Source organism: Canis lupus, chromosome 34, assembly GCF_003254725.2.
Source record: "Canis lupus dingo isolate Sandy chromosome 34, ASM325472v2, whole genome shotgun sequence".
Lineage (NCBI taxonomy): Eukaryota > Metazoa > Chordata > Mammalia > Carnivora > Canidae > Canis > Canis lupus.
Window position 1 is genome coordinate 12624950 of NC_064276.1, and position 24747 is coordinate 12649696.

At 35.4% G+C, this 24747-nt stretch overlaps 1 protein-coding gene across 1 annotated transcript in view; it reads left to right on the top strand.

Moving 5' to 3' along the window:
* PIK3CA (phosphatidylinositol-4,5-bisphosphate 3-kinase catalytic subunit alpha) overlaps positions 1-24747 on the top strand; it is an 80186-nt gene that overhangs the window by 25464 nt on the left and 29975 nt on the right. The window contains exons 2-3 of the mRNA XM_025451160.3: positions 22574-23001; positions 23537-23746. Coding sequence (XP_025306945.1) covers positions 22650-23001; positions 23537-23746 — 562 coding nt within the window. The 5' untranslated portion in view covers positions 22574-22649. The remainder of the gene's footprint in view (positions 1-22573; positions 23002-23536; positions 23747-24747) is intronic.

The following is a 24747-nucleotide window of genomic DNA, read 5'->3' on the forward strand; positions in this document are numbered from 1 at the left end:
TAAACTAGATGTCTATTTGGAGGAACTTTTAAAAAGATCCTTAATATGGTCTTCACGCCAAACCCCAAAATTGATTCAAAATGGATCCTAGACCTAAACGTAAATGCTAAAAATAGCAGGCTAAGTGAAAGAAGCTAGACACAAAAGATTAAGTACTGAATGATTTCAGTTATACGAAACTCCAGAATTAGAAAAACATAGAGTGACAGAAACCAGATTAGTAAGTTACCTAAAATCTGGGGTAAGAGTAGAAATTGAGGACTGACTACAAAGGAAGAACATTTTAGGAGTAGGTAATTGGATTGTTTTGAACTTGATTATGGTGGTAATTTTCACAACTGTTATGCATTTACCAAGACACATTGACCCGAATTTTAAATTACCTCAGATAAACTGAAATAAAAATACAATCATGTGATTTTAAATTATTACTGAAAGATAAATTAAAAAGTTTACTACTCTGGGCAGCTTGGGTGGCTCAGCGGTTTAGCGCCACCTTCAGCCCAGGGCCTGATCCTGAGGACGTGAGATCAAGTCCCAGGTCGGGCTCCCTGCATGGAGCCTGCTTCTCCCTCTGCCTGGGTCTCTGCCTCTCTCTATCTGTGTCTCTCTGAATAAATAAATCAAATCTTAAAAAAAAAAAAGTTTACTACTCTTCCTTCCTCCCATCCTCTCCCCTGAACTTGTCTTACCTTTATGTAATTTTTTAGGAAAGCTACTTTCAACTATTTCAGCTACCCATATTTTCCAGCTTACAATAATGGGGTATAGTGCTATCTCTTGGTCCACCAATATTTGACATCCATTTATTTCCTCTTATAACATGACTTGAACTCTTTTTATGCCTTACCTTGCCTTATAGCACATCCTAATATATTTATTACTGATTAAATATATACTTAGTGTTTTCATTATTATGACTGTATAAATATTGTTCAGTATTGGAGCAAATAGCGTATGTGGTTATATCTTTACTGGTACAAAATTTTTGTTTTTATTGTTTTAATTAAATAATTACCTCATTTAAAACTTTTGCTTAGTTACCATTGTTATCTGAGTTTCCACACACTTCAATCCATCTTTGTAATATCTTTCACCTATGAGATAATTAGCTTGGTTATTTTCCTAAGATACCTTTCCTAGAGCCTTCAGTTTTTCTGATTTAATCTTGACTGCTCCCTAGTTCTGTTTCACAGCTGTTGTCATAAGACCTCTCTTTGCTCTCATCCTGGAAATTCCCTACACCTGCTTCCTTTGTCGGCTCCTTGATTTCCTGTGCCCCATACCTTCATGGTTTATTCCCTCATTTATGGGAACATATCCTCTAGTGGCTTCTTGAAAAGGGGTAACTGAGAGGTAAATTTTTTGAGATTTTACATGCCTGAATGTGTCATTTTCTACTCCTACAATTATGTGATATTTTAGGTGAGTGTAGAATTCTAGATTGAAAGTCATTTTTACTCAGAATTTTTGTAGCATTGCTCTACTGTCTTCTAGCTTCCAGCTGTGCTATATAGTGGCCCAGTCCCATTCTGGTTCCTGATCTTTTAGTTACTTATTTTTCTCTTTGGAAGGACCTTGTGGGCCCTTGCTTTCTGCAGACTTAACATCCTTCAATTCTTGGAAATTTTCTTGCCTTACTTTATAAATATTTTCTCACCTCTGTTTTCATTGTTCTTTCTGGAATTCCTACAAATCAGGTATTAAACTTCCTGGATTTCTTTTTCTATTGTCTAATTATTCTTTTCTTATTGGTTCTTCATCTAGTTAATGATATACAGTATTTTCTCTTAGAATATTTTAATTAGTTTCCTTGATTTTTTTTTTCTGTTCCATCATTCTGTTTCTTAGCACTCTGTTTCTTAGTCTCTGTCCTTAATATTGGAGACTTTCCTGAAATACATAAAAATCTTTCACTATCATTTATATTTAAATGTCCTTAAAAGCCGGTGGAAGTGGAATTTTAGGGCAGAACTCTTGTGTGCTGGTTATATTTTGAAATGAGAAATCTGTTCCCTCCCTTTTTTTAAACGCACTGTTCTACGACTCTTCCTTGACCTTCTTACTGTATTTTGGTGATATTTTCATATCAGTACATACAGTTCTTTATCATTCATCTTAATAGCTGTGTAATATTTCATAAGATGCACTACTATAATTTAATAATCATTCCCCTGTTGATATGAGATTGTTTCTAGTTTTTGCTTTCATGAACATTGCCTCATAAATATTCTTTAACCTACTTTTTGGTGAATTTTTTCAAATATACCCATATAATGAATTACTAGTCGTGGGATTGCCTAGTCTAAGAATATGTACATATAAAATTTTGAATCATATTGTCCGAATTGTCTTCTACAAAGCTTATATTTCCACCACCTTTCTTTTTTTTTTTTTCTACAAAGCTTATATTTCCACTACCTTTCTTTTTTCTTTATTTTTTTAACAATCCACCACCTTTCTAAGAGTGCTGTCTTTGTTGTAATGGGTTTCATCAAGCTCAGATGTTTTTCTTTTCTTTTTTTTTTAAGATTTTATTTATTTATTTGAGAGAATGAGAGAGAAAGAGAGCATGAGCAGGGCAGGAGGGGCTGAGGGGAAGGGTAAAGCAGGCTCCTCACTGAGCAGAGAGCCTGATACAGGATTCCCTTCCAGGACCCTGGAATCATGATCTGAGCCAAAGGTGGACACTTAACCAAGCTACCCAGGCATCCCATGCTTAAATGTTTTCCTATTTGATAGGTAAAATATGGAAATATATCATTGTTTTATTTGCATTTTAAATTATTTTCATAAGCTTATCTTGTAGAAGTTTCCTTTTCTGCAAACTGTATTTGTAATGGACTCTTATTCATCTTTTTCTTACTGTCTTGTCTGAGTTATTTGTAAGTTACCCAAAAAAAAAAAAAAAAAAAGCCTCTTGTCTTATATATTACAAATATATCCTTGCCAGTTTGCCAATGGTCTTTCCATTTGGCTTGTGGTACTTTTGCCAAACCAAATTTTTGACTTTTACTTAGTCATATTTATCTACCTTTTTCTGTATGTCTTCTTGGTATTGTAACATTAATATATAAATAAACCATAGTTTTCCTTTATATTAACAATAAGAAATTATATAATGGAAGAGAAGAGCTCATTTATAAAATTAACAAAAAGTTCAGTTATCTAGAAATAAACTTAGTAAGCCATAGCAGAATTTACATGAAGAAATCTTTTAAGACTACTAAGAAGGCAAAGATTTCTTGGAAAAGACACAAGAAATGCTGATCATAAAGGAAAATGAAATAAATAAGACCTTATCAAAATAAAAAATTTTTGCTCACCAAAAGACAACATTAAAATGACTAGGTATGCCACAGAATGGAAAGAAATAGTCTCAGTACTTATAAGTCACACAAAATACACTTAATTTCCCCAGCTAGAAGTTGAGACAACCTGTATGAAATGTAGACAACCAGGAAAACTTATTAAATTCAGTACATAAATATTTTGAGGCTGATCCATCTGCCCAGCACATACCCAAATTCCAGAAAGTGCAGGTATTCAACATAATACATGTTGTTTTCATAAACAATTTAGGTACAGTGAACCACTTTTATCACTTAATGGAAACTCTCTCAAAATCCCTGATCCAGGTTCCCAAACACCAATCAAGGGTCAACTTTGCAAGCAGGCGTTCTTGAGGATAAGTAGTTGGTCTGCATACCATATAATCCAGCATTTTACTCCTAGGTACCAAGAGTACTCCTTCCTTACCAAAAGAAAAAAAAAGTATATGTCCACTAAAACAAAAACGAAAAAACTAACATAAGGATGTTCATGGTCAAAGCCGAAACAGCCCATATATTCAACAACTGGAGAATAGCTAAACAAGTTGAAATATATTTTGGACTGCTACTTGGCAATTTAAAAGAATTAATTACTGATACATTAACAACATGGATAAATCTCAAATACAATATGTTAAGCAAAAGAAGCCAAACACAAAAGAGTAAATATACTGTATGATTTAATTTATATGAAGTCAAGAACCTGCAAAAGTAACCTATGATTATAGAAATCAAAATGTGATCATATAGGGGCAGAGAGAGAAATGAATTGGAAAAGAGCGTGAGGTAATGTTCTAGGTTAATAGATGTTCTTTATCTTGTTTTGTATGGTGGCTACATGGATACAGAAATTGTTAAAAGTCATCAAACTTAACTCTTAAGATATGTGCAGTTCACTGTATGTTAATTATAGTACAATTAAAAAGTAACTGCTAAGGAACATTGTAAAACAGGTAAGTGTGTAAGTACACCCTTGGATAGGAAGGATATCTTGTAAAAATATCAGTTCTCCCTAAATTATTATGAATCAAGGTTAATCAAAATACAAGTTTTGCTTTGATCTTTGTTTTTGAATTTCACAAAATGATTCTAAAGTTAATCTGGAATTATAAATCAAATTTAATGAGACTGAAGGGACAGAAGGGAAAGCATTAGGCTGAATGTCAAGGAAAAGCATGATTGAAATGGCAATGAACAAGGACAGAGGTAGAAGAAAGATCATGGACTCTTTACAAAAGCAAAGAAAACTGTAAAGGAAAAAAATTGATCTAGAAAGATTAGAGCTTGGAGTGTGGGGAAAAAAAGAACGAAGTTGCAGAGCATAGTTGTAATGATTTTGAGACTTTGAGTTTGAAGTGTATTCTGTAGATAACAGAATTTCACCACATTATTTTAATTGAGTAGCCATGTGATTAGATATGTGTTTTAGGTAGCCAGTTTTAGTGACACTGGATAACAAATTGCAGGGGGTGGGGATGGGAATTGAATACTGTGCTCTTGGGGCTTTTTGCCTTAGTTCATACTGAACACTTAACCTACTCCTCACTTATCTCCTACACCTCATTATCTATCAGAAATTCTACAATTCATTAAGCACCTTTCCCTTAAACAAGCACATAATATACACTTTGTGCTATAATTACTATATTCTGCCTTATAGATTGTAAGGTAATAAAGGGTAGAACTCTGTCCTTTTCACCTTCACTTATGTACACATATGAATGATTTTCCCCCCTTCACTTTAATTGCCAGTGTCTTGTAAGATAGCAATGGCTTTATGAATGCTTGTTGAATTAGACACCTGTCACTGTTCCATATGAGAATTCTTTAGGGTTTAGTACTGATAGAGAATATGCTCTCCCAAAAAAGTGATGAATTTGTAGGTGATTTAATGAATGGAAGTGGTATCATGCAAGAGGAGTTGAGAACTCCAAAGGATCCAACCTTCGGGATTGAGAGAGTGGTGAGATCACGAATAAACAGAGTAAGAGGTACCAACAAAAGGAATAATTAAAGGAGGCTAGAAAAATATCCTAGAAAGATTATGACTTGTTACTGGGAAAATTTGGGGGAAAACTTTTTAATCATTTAAAACATCATTAGTCTCTTATGTTTTTTTAAAAAGACTTTATGTGAGAGACAGAGTGTGTGTGAGTGTGTGCGCGCGCGTGCGCACACAAGCTTGGGGGAGGGGCACAGAGAGAGGGAGAAGCAAACTCCCTCCTGAGCATGGCGGTCCAACTGGGGGCTCAATCCCAGGACGGAGGGATCATGACCTGAGCCACCCAGGCGCCCCAATAGTTCCTTATTTTTGTAACTTTAACATTTTAATTATGAATATGTTTTAAGATGAGATATAAAATATGAACCTAAGAACTAATATTTAACATTATGGAAATAAATATCCACTTTTTAGAATGTTCTCTACATATTTTACAGTGACTTTGTAATAGATTACCCAAATAGGAAGAGGGGTGTGTGCGTGCATGCGTGTGTGTGTGTTTCTTTGTCTGTCTGTCTCTCTGTCTGTATTTTGTCCTGGGGAGATGACATTCTGACAGGACAGAACAAAAGAGCAGTACTGAAAATAGTTAGACTAAAGGTTGTTTTTCTGTCACCACACACCAGATATGTAGAGTAGTAAAAGCAGACAGATGGACAGTTCTGCTAGTTTTGGAGTGTTCGAATAGAGAAAAGAAACATTCTGTTCCATTTATTCAGAAAAGGAATTTCTAGGCTAAATTACTGGTTTCAGTAATAAGTTTCATATTCTGACCAAAGAAACATTATTTTTTTACCCTGGGGATAATGACTCATGCTCTTCTCAGAATTTTGCTTTTGTGTAAACTAAAGTGCAGTCATAAATACAGCACTGTTATTTGGATCTTAGTGCTAATGATACCATTGTGAGTAGACTAGTGATGGGTAAGAACACTAGTATTGTAAAGCCAATTGGAACAAAGGAACCAAGCACAGGTTTTAATTAGCTGATTCCTAGAGATGTGAAAGTAGATTTTTTTTAGATTAATAAAATAATTATTGTGGTTTTGTTAATTATGTTATAAAAATAGAACCCATACTTTTATCTTTGAAGAAAGCTTTATCTTTTGGGGGGCTTTGTGACAAAAGGTGAATTTCTGACTTGCAGTATTCTGACAGTGAGACTACTTTAAAGAATTTTTTCTGAGCCTTTTTTTCTTATGCCCCACCAAATTGATGAGGCTATCAAACTGTGATCACTTAGACCATTAGGCAACTATCAAATAATGGAAATTATTAGTATTGACTAGATGAAGTTAAAAGTTTATGGTCTAGTTTTAGTTTAACCTTAATCTTCCAATTTAAGAAATAAACGTTTGAATGTGCTCTTTATGTACTGTACCATAATAGATGGCTTTCCAGATTTTCACATCAGCATTCTCCATCATGTATCCATCTCTGTAATAACCATTACTGAGCACAGACTCAAAGATCTCTGTTATCATCCCCTACAATATTTCTCTCCAACCCTGGAATGTTTTTTTCTCTCTTCACTTTAATCTTTGCATTCATTCCCTTTCTTGACTTGTTACTCCCTAGTGAAGATTTAGAATTTTAGTTCCTTTAAGTTCTCTGTTTCAAACTTTCTTACAACTCAGTCTGTGCCTTGATTTTAATTTCAGCAAGATTACCTAATAAACTGTAATGTGTGAAGCAGTTGTTGGGATAATAGACAATTTAATAACTTAGGTTAAATAACTGATTTACAAGTTCTTGTCAGTTGATACATTTTCTAAGGAAGCACTTTAACTTACTGAATTATTACAAGGTAATTTATGGTTTACAATAAATGTGGTCAACAGATGACATATTGAACATCAATGAATAAAATAGAAATATTCTATCTATTGAACACTTATGTTACTATTTTTACACAATTACACCCATTTCAGTTTGTCATTCTCATTGCTCTCATTTTAAGGTCTAGTAACTATAGCATCCCAGATAAAGGCACATTGTATCGTATTAAGTGTAAGTGAACAGTAAATGTTTAAAAAGGCAAAGTAAAGACCATCTACTAATATTTCTCTCTCATCATTAAGTGGATTCTGAAGTACCATGCCCATATTGTACTGGCTTTTAAAAAATTTATTTATTTATTTATTTTTAATTTTTTTTAATTTTTTTTTTATTTTTTAATTTATGATAGTCACACACACAGAGAGAGAGAGAGAGGCAGAGACATAGGCAGAGGGAGAAGCAGGCTCCATGCACCGGGAGCCCGATGTGGGATTCGATCCCGGGTCTCCAGGATCGCACCCTGGGCCAAAGGCAGGCGCTAAACCGCTGCGCCACCCAGGGATCCCAAAAAATTGATTTATAAATTATTTGTACTTACATGCCTCTACATTGTTGTTGCTATCACTCATAGAACTCTCCTGTTCACATCTTGGCTAGGTGATGCTTGTGCTGAGATTAAGCTCCTCTCTCTCTGATTGCACTTCTGAGAGATATGTGTTCCTTTGCTTTCCAAACAACTATTGGACATTACTTCAAATTTCACTTTAATGAAATAGCCCTTTTATCAGAGATCAAATATTGAATGATGATAAATCACTATTAAAGTTGGTCATAATTACTTGCAGTGGAGTTTTTTCACCGTTACTATTGAATACTAAACTATTCTGTTATTGCCAGAAAATGGAGCAGATGGCAGATTTTGAATTTAGAATGTTGAGTTGGTCAAAAGTGAAAATAATACTCCAAAGCAAGGAGACCTTCTATGAAATATGTCTGGAAAAAAAAAAAAGAAATATGTCTGGATTCAATTAGGTGAATATACTGTGTCTGCTAGTACCTCCAGTCAAAGGTAGCTCTCCCTATTGGACTGGAGTAGACTGAACATTTACTATTTTATCATTTGGGGATTGTTTTCTCATTCTGGACACAAACTACCTGTTCTGTACAAGGAAGAGAGAACAATTGAATCTACTGAGAAATCTATAGCTAACTCAAGTTTCACTTTATAATGGCAGTATAAGACTCATCTTTTCATCATTGTCAAGAAAGACCACACGGTTAATCAGTGGAGTGCAAACAAGTTTTAATGCATCTAGACACTAGAGAGCTACCAGCAGAAGGAATAGTACTTGATTAGAAGTCCCCATAGTAATTAAACTGTGTCTTCATCCCATTATATAAGGAAATAATGTAGCTGTTCATTCTTGCTGAATAGAGAGAATGGAATAGTATGAAACAGGTGTTTCCAGAAGTTCATCCACCCTCACCCATAGTGGCAGGCAGACTTGGAAGGAGATTGTTAAGGTATTCAAAGACAAAGAAAGGCTTATAAAGGCATTACACTGTACCAGAAAAAATCAAAAAGAAAAAGTCATTTGATAAACTTAAGGGAACGACATTCTCATTCCTGGTGGCTTATGGAAACATCTTGCCTTCAGTTTATTACAGGTCTTTAAAAGAATAAAGTCAAGTGAGCTGGAAGACACATTACTATAGTTACCTTTCTCTAGATATTCTTATTTAAGATGTCTAATTTAGATATTCTTAAACTTTTCAATGAATTTATCTAGCTAGGACCTGGATGATCTACTCTTTTTTTTTTTTCTTCTTTCTCCATGAATCACTAGCAGCCAGGAAATAACAATTTTACAAATCTACCAAGTCCAGGATGGTTGATTTTTAGCTTCTTTAAGTCAAGAAAGAGTGAAGTTATTTTTGGTGAAGCCCACCGGCTTTTGTTTTTTTTTTTTTTTTTTTTTTTGTTTGTTTGTTTGTTTTTTAAGATTTATTTATTTATTTATTTATGAGAGAGAGAGAGAGAGAGGCAGAGACAGAAGCAGGCTCCATGCTGGGAGCCCGACGCGGGACTCGATCCCGGGACTCCAGGATCGCGCCCTGGGCCAAAGGCAGGCGCCAAACCGCTGAGCCACTCAGGGATCCCCCGCCCACCGGCTTTTGAAAGAAAAACGGGAAAGTTAGTTTTCATCCTGATTTTAAACTGAAAGTGGAACCCTTTTATACTTTTTTCCTTAACCTGCCAATCAAGAAAGAAACTGTGTGGTTGACAAGATCTATGCAATACCATATAATAAATTGCTTTTGTTCCTGAAGTATATGGGATGTGAGTCTCATTTGTAAAGGGAAATTACAAAGGACTATGAGCCCCACATTTTGGTTATCATCAGTAATAAGTTTGATTATAAACTTAAGTAAGCTTATAACCTTATTTGTAAAAGTTTAAGCTTTCAGCAACTCTTCTCTTTATGTTCCCTGGGAGCTAAAATGTTTGCTTAGGAGAAAATTGGAGTAACACTTCAAAAACTCCTCTGTATTTTGCATTTCCTTTCTTCCATGCTGAGTTTGCCTATCCCTTCATTGGTCTCATATTGGTTAAATTTTCATGGAAGCAACCAGGTGTATAATTGGGGTTCTGTTTTCCCTGTCTTGTTGAAGTATTTTCTTGGCCCTCCAAGATGTAGATACAGCTATAAAATTTAAAGACATTAGGGTTATTTCTCTCTTTACATAAAAGATACTAGTTTGTAACAATTTACAAGGGAAGTTTTTTTTTCCTCATTAAAAAGTTACTCTCCATATCATACCAAGTTTCCTTTCTTTAAGTATTGCTTCAGTGAACCAAATATTATATTACTTAATGTAGGAGATGAGCTGTGTTGTTGGTTTTTAGCCCAAAAAGACCATTTCTTCTTATTTGCAATCAAACCAAATATGATTAAAAGACTTTTTTTTTTAATGAAGAGAAAAATCAGTGGTATGGTCTATGTAATACCCTTTCACTTCTCTCTTTTCCTAACTGATCATTATTTTTTTCAGTTCAAGGGCCAAAATATTTGTTACTATGACTTTGCATTTTTATTTCTTTCACTCATTGCATTTCCTCTCTTTTTCTTTAGATAAGAAAGCCAGTATAATCTTACGTATACATACAAAGAAGTAGATTTTACAAATAATAAATAGCATAATTCTAGAATAAGAATTTTTGTACATATTTCTGCCATTTTCTTATGTCTTGTTGACTTATATTTGATTATTTTAATGTTTTATCATTATTGAAATATATCAGATGTCCATTTGATGCTTATGCTCTGCTGAGAATATAAACTGAGTTAAACAGATACAGACCTCAGGGGCACTGGGGTGGCTCAGTCAGTTAAACATCTGACTTGGGTTCTGGTCATGGTCTCAGTGTCCTAGGATCAAGCCCCATAGGACTCCACACTCAGCAGGGAGTCTGCTTCTCCTCTCCCTCTACCTCTCTCCATGCTCATGTGCCTGCTCTCTTAAATAAATTAATAAAATCTTAAAAAAAAAAGAAATAGGTACAGGCCTCATCCTTTAGGGATTTTGAAGTTCAGTAAGAATACAGAGACAAATATAAAGATGAGGACAAAGACATTTATACAGATTTCAAATACATAAGTAAAGTATTCTGCATAAAATTTTTTTTTTTTAATAATTATAAAATCCCTGGGTGGCGCAGCGGTTTGGCGCCTGCCTTTGGCCCAGGGCGCGATCCTGGAGACCCGGGATCGAATCCCACGTCAGGCTCCCGGTGCATGGAGCCTGCTTCTCCCTCTGCCTATGTCTCTGCCTCTCTCTCTCTCTCTATGTGACTATCATAAATAAATAAAATTAAAAAAAAAAAAATTAAAAAAAAAAAAAAAAAAAAAAATAATTATAAAATAAGCCTGATGGGATGCCTGGGTGTCTCAGTGGTTGAGTGTCTGCCTTCAACTCAGGGTGTGATCCTGGAGTTTTGGGATCGAGTCCCGTATCAGGCTCCCTGAATGGAGCCTGGTCCTCCCTCTGCCTGTGTCTCTGCCTCTCTTTCTTTGTCTCTCATGAATAAATAAATAAAATTTAAAACTAAAATAAAATAAGCCTGAAACAATAAAGTTCTGGCTCCTTTCTGGACCCATGGATCTAGATAGCATGGGTCCCCTAGATGAGAGGGAACCTTTATTGAATTTCCATGCTCCAGGCATTATGCTAGGATTTAACATGTATTATTTCATTTAACTCATCAATCACTGTGAGGTAGTAACTGTTTTTATTCACTTTATGCAAATAACGTAACTCCTAGAGAAGTCTAAAGAATTGCAGAGTTCGGGGATCCCTGGGTGGCTCAGCGGTTAAGCGCCTGCCTTCGGCCCAGGGCGTGATTCTGGGATCCCAGGATCGAGTCCCACGTCAGGCTCCCTGAGTGGAGCTTGTGTCTCCCTCTACCTGTGTCTCTGTCTCTGTCTCTGTCTCTCTCTCTCTCTCTCTCTCTGTGTCGCTCATGAATAAATAAAATCTTTAAAAAGAAAAAAAGAAGAATTGCAGAGTTCTCTTGGGACACCTCAGTGGGTGCAGTTGGTTAGGCAATGGACTCTTGGTTTCGGCTTGGGACATGATTTCAGGGTTGTGAGATCGAGCCCTGTGTCAAGCTCCACACTCAGTGCAAAGTCTGCTTAGGACTCTTTCTCACTATCCCTCCCTCCACTCCTACCACCCCACTCTCGCTCAAATAAATAAAATCTTAAAAAAAGAGAGAGAGAGAATTGCATTGTTCTCCATAGAGTTGGTAGAGCTGAGGATGATGGAGTAGTGATCTGAACCAAAGCAGAAACACTGGTTAGATCATTTCTGCTCTACCCATAGAACTAGACTGGGCTCATATGTTGTTTTCTTTGCTACTAAACACTGAATAATACCATAGTTGAAAAAATGTCGAGGTTTCAAAATGTTTTCAGGTCCATTGATTATTTGTTCCAGGTATTAAGATGTTAAAGCTCAAGTCACTCGTTAGATTCTCTTTATGGAATCATTAGCTTTGTCCCTTTTTTGAGACAGAAGGAGGTACCCTTAATTCTATCCCCCTGTCTTATCAATATATGCCATCAGTCATAGGGTGGGCTGATTAATAAGGAAGAATCAAGGAAGTAGAGCAAAAGTATTCTACTGAATAAAGCAAAATATTAATGTATTTTTCATTTGAAGTACTAGTCGTTCTTTCAGTTCTGTATTTTGAAATCATAACTTACCAAATACTGCCATCTTGATCTAAATGGAGTTTCTAGAATTGCCTAATTTACCATTGACTTTTGTTTGACTGCCTGCTCCTTATTTTACGTGACGCTATAATACCCTGCCTTGACTCTCTCACAAAGAGAAAAGAAGTATTTCCTGGAAAACTCTACATCACTGTGGAGTCATTTGTCTTATTAAATTGTATGATATTGTGAAATATCTTTTGTTGTATTTTCTACCTTAACTACGTTTACTCTTCCTCATAATCCTCTCTAACCATCACCTCTATCTATTTAGTCTCCTTTTGAGTTTAAATTTTAAGAAATTTTATCACACTAAAATTTGAATTTTTAAAGTTCAAATTGAGAAAATTAGTGACTGTGTATTTTGAGATTTGGTAATGTTTCTTTACCTATCTATATAAAATATGGAATTTAAATTCATTAGTTAATAATCTAAGATCAAGTATATTTTAATCTATACTTCAGTAATGCATCTTATGCTTGTTTACCCTATTCGATTCTGCTAGTCACACTGGATTGTTTTAACCCACCTTATTAATAAAGTACTTGTTCACATTTATTGATAATCAAAAGTCTACCAGGGCACCTGGGTGGTTCAGTGAGTTAAGTGTCTGCCTTTGGCAGGTCATGATCTCAGAGTCCTGGGATGGAGCCCTGCATTGGACTCCCTACCCAGTGAAGAGTGTGGCTTGCTCCACCCCGCCCCCAGCTAATGCGAGCACGTACCTGTGCTCTCTCTCTCTCTCTCTTTCTCTCTCAAAATAAAGAAATAAAATATTTTCTAAAACAGTCTGCGCTGATGTAGATGTTACTAACTTGGTCCTTAATTGTTTGTCATTAAAAAAAAAAAGATCCATTAGGGCATCCCTGGATGGCGCAGCGGTTTAGCGCCTGCCTTTGGCCCAGGGCACAATCCTGGAGACCCGGGATTGAGTCCTACGTCGGGCTCCCGGTGCATGGAGTCTCCTTCTCCCTCTGCCTGTGTCTCTGCCTCTCTCTCTCTCTCTCTGTGACTATCATAAAAAAAAAAAAAAAAAAAAAAAAAAAAAATCCATTAGCACAGGCCCTTTCTAAGCCCATCAATGAATCTCATATTTGGGAACCCTTATTTTAAATAAATCATTACATCTCTAAAATGTATTTTTAAATCTCTGAAGTGTATTTCACAGCACTATGAATTTAATAGTGAAAACGAATTCTATCTCCTCCTAAAGGAATTTGAATTTTCTACATACTGATCATGAGAACTATTTTTCCACCCTAAACTTGTTAAGGTCTCTCTCTGAATAACTAAGAGAATGAGTTAAATCTGTTTTTTCATGGTTGGCTTGTAAAGGTCAGTGAAGGACAGCATTTTGAAAGAAAGTGGATAAAATGCATCCTTCCAGCACTAGTGTATATTACAGCTGTCCCTTTGGACTCACTCCAACAACAGCTCAGTGACTCTTGGAAGAAGAGAATTTTAGAGGCCCAAACTGGGGCTCATGAAAAATTGTACCAAAAAAAAAAACGCTTGCCTTCCATGCATTTCCACTGCAGTGAAATATTTTAAAATTATGCTTCTTATCCTTCAAATCCAGTTAGTCTCTCAGTGCTTTTGATTTCCATTTATAAAGTGTCTTCTTCCATCTCTTTCTTCTATTACTTGTTTCAGGCCTGGGTTTTTCCCTGGGATAACTTCAACAATTTAGTTTTCCTACTTACTTCTTATGCTCTAGGACTGTAAGTGTGCCAAAAGAGACTCCATCCTGGAAAAGTTAGTAGTAAGTCAAACAAGGATAATAGATAATAGATAGTACATAATAGATATTAAGAATGTATTAAGGTACTATCATATATATGTAAGAGGCTAGTAACATTAAGAAAGGGAGTAATTAACTGGAAGGATTTAAAATAACTTTTAAGGAGAGTAATCAGATCATAGAATTATTTTTTTTAGAGATTTTATTTTTATTTATTCATGAGAGACACAGAGAGAGAAGCGGAGACATAGAGAAAAGGAGCAGGACCCCGGTATCACGCCCTGAGCCTAAGGCAGACACTCAACCATTGAGCCACCCAGGTGCCCCAGATCATAGAATTATTAATCAAGATTTTAATCATGTTATTTCTGTAGCAAGTACAGAGGCAAGTTTTTTATTTTGTTCTAAATTAGACTAAAGTAAGGATTCATTTGGTAATTTAAAAATAACCAGGAAAGCATATTTTCTAGTTAATGAGCAAACAGATACAACTGAGTTATCAACAAACTACATGTTAATGTTTTCCAGTTGACCTCTCGGAGAAAGAGGGTGGAAAATATCTTGTCAACATATATCTAAATATACTCATTTGTAAATATGTCCATTAAATCAAATAACTTTAGTTAAATGTATCAGTTAAATAAGAAATAAGCATTTGTAAGACTTTTGTTCATTCAGTAAATACTTATAAAAGCCTCTGTATTTGTGGTATATAGATATCTAAAAAACACAAGCTGCTTATTTTAACAAATTTTGGCTTATTAAGCCATGTGCACTTAGAAAATTCTCCAGTTGAGGTTGCCTGGGTGGCTCAATCATTAAGCATCGGACTCTTGGTTTCAGCTCAGATCGTGATCTTAGGGTCCTGAGATTGACACCCATGTAGGGCTCTGTGCTCAGCAGAGAGTCTGCTTGAGATTCTCCCTTTCCGTCTCCCTCTGCCCCTCCTCCTGCTCACGTTCATGTATACTCTTTCCCAAATAAATCTTTTTTAAAAAAAGTAAGGGGATCCCTGGGTGGCTCAGCGGTTTAGCGCCTGCCTTTGGCCTAGGGCGCAGTCCTGGAGTCCCGGGATTGAGTCCCACGTCGGGCTCCCGGTGCATGGAGCCTGCTTCTCCCTCCTCCTGTGTCTCTGCCTCTCTCTCTCTCTCTCTCATGAATAAATAAATAAATCTTAAAAAAAGTAAGAAAATTCGCAGGTTGATATATTGGGTAATTCTGATACCTTACCAAAAGCCAATAAACTTTTTCTGTAAAAGACCAGATATTAAATGTTCTAAGCCACATGGTGTCTCTAGCATCTGCTCAACTCTACTGTTGTAGTGAGAAAGCATCATTGACAATATGTGAACACAATTTATTGGCTGGGTTCCCATTTAAATATATTTACAAAAACAGGTGGTGAGCTGGATTTGGCATGTGGGCCATAGTTTGCCAATTTTTGCCCTAAACAGTGAAATCTGAAAATACTGTTCTATTATCATAAGCGGGGAAAGACTTTGAATTTAGGACTTAACAAATTATTAAAATGTCATTGTCGTCTTGAACTGAAAGAGTACACATTAGATGTTTAAGTTAAATTGTCCAGTGAATTAAGAAACCCTCAACTTGTAAAAGTCAAGTGACAATGAAGATTCTGAGACTATTTTTTTACTGTTCATTTCTGCTGCTTATTTTGCTTAAAGTTGTCTTTACTCCAGCTGACCAGTACTATTGCCCTCACTGGGACTGCTAATGCAGACCTACCCCTAAAGAGGAAATGAATGTGGGTTCAGGCCTTCTAAGAACCAAAGACTTTCAGTGCCTCCTGCCCAAACACAGTAATTTTTTTAACAGTCATGTTAACACCAGAACAAGGAAGTAAACAAAATCTGTGACCAGCAAGGTATCTGTTACATATGTTGTGCTCCTAAGTTTTTACAGCAGAGGCTTTGATATCATAATTTGGTCTGTTGTTCTCTAGTCTAGAGACTGTTATAAAATGGTAGTCGGTGTTGATGCTGACTAGAAATGAGTAACTGAAGAAAAGGAGGCCAACTGGCCACAGCTGAGAAGTGACCGTTGACTACTGGAAAACAAGGAGATAGGGACATTTTACTTTATTTTTTTTAAAGATTTTATTTATTTATTTATTTATGAAATCAGCACAAGTGGGGGGAGGGGCAGAGGGAGAAGCAGACTCCCTGCTGAGCAAGGAGACTGCTGCAGGACTCCATCCCAGAACCCTGGGATCTTGACGTGAGCCGAAGGCAGATGCTTAACTGAGCCACCCAGGCACTCCCCAATGGGAACATTTTAAAAAGCACTATCTCCGTCCTGGGGTCATTGAGGATAGGGCCGAAAATACACTCAGACTCTTCAATAGTACTGAAGTGCTTTGCTGTATTGTGTTTCAGAATAGCACAGTAATTGGTTTTATAATGAGGACTGTTAACTCATCAAGAAAAAGGTAAATTGTGAGTTATATATACTCTTTTAAGAAAGCAGGACCACCCCGGTTGAAATACTTTATGTTTAGATATATAAAAACTTAGAATAAGCAAAACCAATTTATTTCCTAAGAGTCCTGCCTGAATAGTTGTAATTTTTCAGTATATGAATATTTCTGGCATTCTGAACTCCAAAGCCCAGGAGTGTCAAGTTTGGGACCTCATATGCAGCAGAACCGCTCATCCCAGGAAATGGGGCATGGTCAGAAAGGGGGCTGCCCCTCACAGGTTACTCAGTACACATTTATGGGGAATCTAGTGCTAAACCATTGGTAGACTCTGCTTCTGGGTCAGGGTTTTCCATGTAGCAGAGCAGCTTCCTTGCTGCAATTTATGGAAAGTCAGCCCTCAACACAAGGGTTTGTAAAGAAAAGAAAAGAAAAAAAGCCAATAGAGTAGTACTTAATCCTAAAGTATTTTATTTTTAGTAAATACATTTTTGTGACTTCAAACTGTCAATGGCAGAGATTCTTATTTTAAATATTAATCTTATAGATTAATATTTAAATATTAATCTTATAGATTTATTCCCCTCTATTGCTTTTCAAATAAATTCCTTCTCTTTGTAAATAAATTATGCACTTACATTTGGATAATTCCACCTTCGTTATCAGCATTTAATTTCTTCTATCGTGTAAAGGCCCTTTTATTTAAAATGTTACATATGTATATTTGCTGACTTAGGGATTTTTTTTTTCCAAATTAGGGGAATTGGGAAGATACCATTTTAACACCTTGGTTTAATGCTAACTTAACTATATCCTGTATTTGAAGAGAAATACTTTTTAAAAATCTGAAATTTAAAATCATGAAAAAAATGTTGTCATTCTTTTCCTCAAAATACTTCAGAAGATTCTCTTTCCTTACAGCATACTACGTAAAATTCATACTCCTTAACAAGGAATCCACCTATCTTTCTGGCCCCTGCCTACTTCTCCCCTCTCCCTCCTTGCCACATACTTTACCTATTCCCATGCACTTCCTCAAGTAATGAAAAACAACTTCTATGGCTGGTAACAGGCTGTGTTCTTTCATGGTCTGTGACTTTGCACGTATACTCTTGTGGCAATCTAAAACGCTTTCCTCATCCAGTTCCCCCATGTCCAAGCTACCCCTACCTTCCCCACAAGATCCCTACTAATCTATAATATTCTACTTAAATTTTACCTCTCTGTGCCTTCCCTAACCTCAAGCAGTTGGAGATTTCCTGTGACTTTTCAAAGTACATTCTGTCGTATAATGATTTTCCACTGTCAAAGTTGTTCTTGTCTTTCATTCCCCCAATAAACTAGATTTTACCTATTTACCTTAGTTTTCATAGCATTTTTAGCTTAGAGCCCCGCACAAGTAGATGTTTCTCCAAAAAAGGCAGAGGGGTTAGCAAAGGATTCCTTATGTAAGGTGTACACGGATGTACCATTTAGATAGGAATATTAGGAGTTCAGGGAACTAGACACAGCTGCAAAAGTACCAGCCTCTGAGCCACTCAGTCCAATATTCCAGACTTGGAAGTGAGCCTTGCATTTCCAGTACTACGTTCAAAGTTCAGTTCTTGAAACTAGCACAGCTTTATAAGGCTCCTTATTTACTTGCCTCCCTCTGTAAAAGAACTCAAACCTCTTTTTCCCATCCCTGTCTGGTACTAGCCCAAGATAATTTGTAATAACTTGAAAAGGTAGTGAGGGTGTACTAGTAATATTTAACATTTATTGAATCCTTACCGTATGCCAATCTCTTTGCTATGTACATGTTTTTCGTATATTATCTCATCTAATACAACAGTCTGAAGAATTTTCTGCCATTATCCCAACTTAACAAAACGGGTGGGGAGAATGAAGTTCAGTGAGATGAATTAAACTGCACAAGACAGCTGTTTACTAAGGCAGCGAGAATTTTAATCCAGTCTAACCTTAGAGCCCATTTCCTTATTCACCACCAGTGAGTATTACCTGGCCATAACTGAAGCCCAAATAGCCCCATGGTTATAGTATATTTATACTTTGAAGTCATTTAGACCTGGATTCAAAATCTGTATCTAGCATTTACTGGTGGCAAATAACTTCACTTCTCTGACCTTCAGTTTCTTCATATGTGAAATGATCATACCTACCCTGAAAGGATTATTGCCACCTGAGTGCATGATTTATACTGACTAGTAACGTTAGCTCCATTTGCCTCTTCTATGCTTCTGTTCATGTGAGCTCTAACTAATGGTTTGTACAGAATAAATCCTGACATAAGAAGATAAGTAAAAAAGTTAGCATCCTCTGTCTTCTATTTAGTATTACCACGGTGCCAACTGGTGCCTGCCTTCCAGGATCTCCAAATGTTTTATGGCTATGATCAGATTTATTATCTTAATAAATGAGAAGGGTGTGTCTCGAGTATTTATTTATTTATTTATTTATTTTATTTATTTATTTTTTTATTTTTTTATATTTCAGCGTACACACATACTTCTTTATTCCTAGACAGGAGTTTAACAGACAATGTAGTTTAAGTGTTGATGTTCACGATCCAGCAAGCCAAACCATAGTTTCCTGATCATTTTCCGGCGTAACCAATTTTTCTGTTTTTTTCTCTTTGCCTTTAGTTTATCCTCAAAGTATTTCACCCACGTGCTTTTATTTTCCATTTATTAAGCTGTGTGTCTTTCTAAACAGTTATTTTACCAACCTGAATTATGCAGCTTTGCCACATTATGGTGCTCAATTATTTCAAAGCCATTTTCCCCAAAATGAATTTCCGAACTCTGGTTTGGACACAAGTCCTAAGGGAATGATCCTAAATGTCCCCTGAAATTTGCCTGGAAGTGTTATTGAATGTATGATGGCTGCTGGTTATTCTGGTTAATATTTTCCTTTCAATAGTTGTGGGCATTCTCAAAAAGCATTAGGTTGCAGAGAAATAAAAGCACTGGGTGTTATTCTGTATGTTGGTAAGTTGAACACCAATAAAAAATAAATTTATTTTTTAAAAAAGTGGATAATTCTATTTACTATTCTGTATGAATTTTCTTGGTTTTATAGTTAGCAAATGCTGTTCCTTCCCACACCTGCTTAAATGCAGAGACTCGCCACCAAACACAAACACATCTGCCATTAGCTTTGTTTCTTTTTTTTTTTTTTTTTGATATTCAAAGTATAGTTTATATTTTGTTCTTTTTTTTTTTAATTTTTTATTGGTGTTCAATTTACTAACATACAGAATAACCCCCAGTGCCCGTCACCCATTCACTCCCACCCCCCGCCCTCCTCCCCTTCCACCACCCCTAGTTCGTTTCCCAGAGTTAGCAGTCTTTACGTTCTGTCTCCCTTTCTGATATTTCCCACACATTTCTTCTCTCTTCCCTTATATTCCCTTTCACTATTATTTATATTCCCCACATGAATGAGAACATATAATGTTTGTCCTTCTCCGACTGACTTACTTCACTCAGCATAATACCCTCCAGTATTTAATACTTGTTTGTTAACCATAAATACACTATAGTAGGATGAAGATTAGAAGCTGTGATCTCTCTGCTGTACTAGACTTCTCTTTTGCTAATTCTTAGGGAGCATATGAGACTCTTAGATGTTACTTATTATATAAAATAGTTGCCCCTATGATTCCATAACATGGACCTGTTAGGGCCATTCAACAAAGAAAACTATAAACACAGCTGCTGTTTTGGTGTGCCTTGTGGTTTGGTTTTGTTTTTATTTGAACTTTTTTATGCAGTCAGATCATCATTTAAAAGTAGTCATTTGGCATTTCCCCTGCATTCTTCAAATTTTTTGGTATGTTTTTAAAAGCTTAGCTTAAGTCACTTCTATAATTATGCACACAGATTGATCCATCTGGTCCTTTTACTAACCAATGAATTTTCATTTAGAAGTGTTGGAAAAAGAATAATTATATTTTGCATCCTATAACTTCAGTGGGTCTCTTTTATAAATTTGAAGAAACATTTTCAACTATTAAAAATAGTTTTACATTCTCTATTGTCTTCCAACTGATTTCTATACTTCTACAGATGGGGGAAGGCTTGAAATTTTTGCTATTTCTATTTTTCACCTCCTTCATATATTAGAACTCTGAAGCATACTGTCAGTACTTGTTTGCAACTGAGACAGTAAAAATGTCTGCTCAAAGTAGACCCTATTGCCCTGTCTAGCTCACACTGACTGTAAGGTGAAAGATGGATTGTAGGGGGCAAACCTAGATCCACGGAGACCATGTAGGCTGTAGCACTGGTCCAGACACGAAATAGTAGGGGCCTGGCTCAAGGTACTAAGAGTGGTAGTGAAGTATACAGATTCAAGACATAGAATTGACAAAGTTTTTGATGGATTAGATGTTAATAGATATGACAAACAGGAGTCAGAGAAGACGGGTTTCTGGATTTAATTACCTGTGAATTTAATTATCCTGTACCAAACAAACCCATAATCTTCACACTCTTGACTTTGCCTTATAAGGGCAAGGGCCATGTCTGTCGTCTTCATTATCATATACCCAGGACCTAACATGGTCCTGAAGAACAGCCCCAGTGCATTTTTAGTTAATAAACAGTGCCATTTATGACTGTTGTCCACAATGCCTAATAAAATAATCGAATATAATAAGTTATCTGGGCCTTTTTGATTCATTTCTCTAGCTTAACTTTCATTTCTTATTTTTTCAGTGTCCCTCATTTTCCTTTTTTAATGCCTTTACAGTGTAGCTTGCTGAATAGAAGAAAATATAAACATAAGCAGCAAAAAATAAATTTGTGGCTCCATGGGTTTTGCAGTATCTTCTAAAGAATCCCCAAGATAATAAGTACTGGGTGTTCTACTATATGTTGGCAAATCAAACTTCAGTTATTTTTTTTTTTAAGATTTTATTTATTTGTTCATGAGAGACACACACAGAAAGAGGCAGAGATACAGGCAGAGGGAGAAGCAGGCTCCATGCAGGGAGCCCAACGTGGAACTCGATCCTGGGTCTCCAGGATCACACCCTGGGCTGAAGGTCAATGCTAAACTGCTGAGCCACCCGGGCTGCCCTCGAACTTCAATTAAAAAAAAAAAAAAAAAAAAAAAGAATCCCCAAGATTGTTGACATCTTTAAAAAATGAGGGGTTCAAATCATAATACTTTGTTTTTTAAAAATATTACAAGTAACACTGTTGGAACATTGTACTAACATGTACTAACAGAGTCAGTGAGTCTCATTTGTGTAGATCAATTCATTTCAGTCAGAATAATTAGACCTGGGTTATTTGATAAACTAGTTGGATCATTTAAATTCATCATCATGGGATGCCTGGGTGGCTCAGTGGTTGAGTTGAATATATATATGTAAATTATACTTTAAAAGCAAAATGGTCTAAGATGCCACTTAGACAATAATCAGTAGGAAGAAGGAAATCACAAAGATTAATTTAAGAAAAAAGACAAAGCCATGTAATTTCTCATTACCACAGGGTAGAGGTAGGGAGTGAAAAGGAAGATTTGACTTCTCTCACCTTTATTCATCTTTAAAATGAGAGAAATGGACCAATGATCTAAAAGATCTTTTCCAGTCCAAATTCTGTTGCTCCATAAAATAGAAGAGAATGATAGAGGTGATATGTGATGGGAATTTTAGCTTTAATTACAACTTAAACTGTCCATTCTTCCCTGTAGCCTTGGCTCTGTCTTGATAAGACCTGACTTTAAAAAATCTATTAGAATAAAATGTTTTTAATTAAATCATTTTATTAAACATAATTAAATACAAGTGTTTTTTCTAATTCCTGCTTTGGAATCAATTATTTCAGCCTAATTTGAGGCAGGAGTCTCCATCAAAATATTTAAGATAAATTATTTATACCCTAATCAATTCAAAATACAGGAAATGAACTTTTATATTTAGTAATGCCATAAATATATTCTTCTATAGTTTTTCTTTTAACATCTGTTTTTTTTTTTTTCCCTTTGGTTTAGATTTCTGCTTTGGGACAGCCACACATATAATTCCTTAAAATAGTTTTATATGTAAAACTTGTAAAGGATCAGAACAATGCCTCCAAGACCATCATCAGGTGAACTGTGGGGCATCCACTTGATGCCCCCAAGAATCCTAGTAGAATGTTTACTACCAAATGGAATGATAGTGACGTTAGAATGCCTCCGTGAGGCTACATTAATAACTATAAAGCATGAATTATTTAAAGAAGCAAGAAAGTACCCTCTCCATCAACTTCTTCAAGATGAATCTTCTTACATTTTCGTAAGTGTTACCCAAGAAGCAGAAAGGGAAGAATTTTTTGATGAAACAAGACGGCTTTGTGACCTTCGGCTTTTTCAACCCTTTTTAAAAGTAATTGAGCCAGTAGGCAACCGAGAAGAAAAGATCCTCAATCGAGAAATTGGTATGACACAGTTTTTTACTAAATGGCATTGTCCTTTTCTAAAAGCAAATAACTATGAAACTTAACTATTTTCTCATTACTAAAATATTTCTGTCTGAATCAGTTAATTCCTTTGTAACCTTAAATAGATTTTGAGATTAAAAACCATTACAAATCGAAAGTACTTTTTGCCTACTTGGCTAAGGAACTATTTTTAACACGTTGGTGGTGTCCTATAAATTTTTCTTTAGGAAGTATCTTGTAGGGTCGACTTAGATTTGTTATATCCCAGTTTTGTTTTGTTACTCTTTTAAAAATATTACACGGATGCTTGCTGCCTTTGTTCCAAATTGCTGAATATATCATATATTATATATTAAAAATATTTGAGTCTTTGTCAATTCTTGCTTTACTATATGTATTCATCAAAATTTCTTTAAACCTAGAGAGACCTCTTTGTTATGATCTTCCAAATCTATCAAGTTCCCCATTTGTAAGAAACATGTTTGTACTATATGTTTAATAGAATGTTATATTCTTTATATAATTTTTTAAGGTTTTGCTATTGGCATGCCAGTGTGTGAATTTGATATGGTTAAAGATCCAGAAGTACAGGACTTCCGAAGAAATATTCTGAATGTTTGTAAAGAAGCTGTGGATCTTCGGGATCTTAATTCACCTCATAGTAGAGCAATGTATGTCTATCCTCCAAATGTAGAATCTTCACCAGAACTGCCAAAGCACATATATAATAAATTAGATAAAGGTAAGAAAATAGTCTGCCGTGTTTACTACATAGTAAAAATTTCTATCTGTGGCTATATTTTTTGTACAGTCTTTTTATCCCAGCTAGATGATAAGCTTCTTGATGACAGGGAGTACTTACACTGACAAGATATAGCTGAGTGCCAAATGTATGTGTGTAATAAATATTTATTGATTGAATGAATTGTGCACATATGGTGCTGATCTCTTGGTTAGCTGTGTATTTTAAAATAAAACTGAAGAAATTCGAGTTTGAAATTTATTATTAATACAGTTATAGTCAGTTATCTTTTTACAAATAAAAAAGTATAAGTAGAAATACTTCATGAAATTTTGGGAAAACTTTGCACCTTTTTGTTATTATTATCATATATACAAAGAGCAATAGATTTCTTAATGTTAAATGCAATAATTAAATCTGAGCATGAGTGATAATATAGGTTGACTTTTGACACTTAACATATCAATTTCTAGAATTAAGTGAACATGGAAATTTATACACGTTTGGGAAATGAAAATATTGTATCAGATAGATATCTATTTTTTAAAATAACAAGGTGAAGGTTTCATCTTGAAGTTATAGATAGAATAAGTTCTTACATATTATTAAATATAAAATTCTGTTGGTAGACAAGTTGAGACCTGTTATTGCTATTTCGCTTATATTGTTTAAAGTAGTTTAATGCAGTATAACATACTATCTTCATTTGAAATTCTTTTCTACTTGAGCATACCTTTTAAAATGAAGGTCTCTTAATTTTCCCTCAACATTCTTTATAAAAATTATGCTACAGAAAAGTTGAAAGAATTGTACGGTGAACACCTGGACCACTCTACCATAGTTTTAATCTTTTCATTTTCATCATCTTACCCCCTCCTCCCAGCTTAATTGATCTTAAAAGGAAAGCATTTAAAAATTCCTATTCTTTCCTTTCTTCCGCCATCTTTTCTCTCCTTCGGATTCAGCATTTTTTTTAGGTCTCCATGATTCTTTCCCATAGT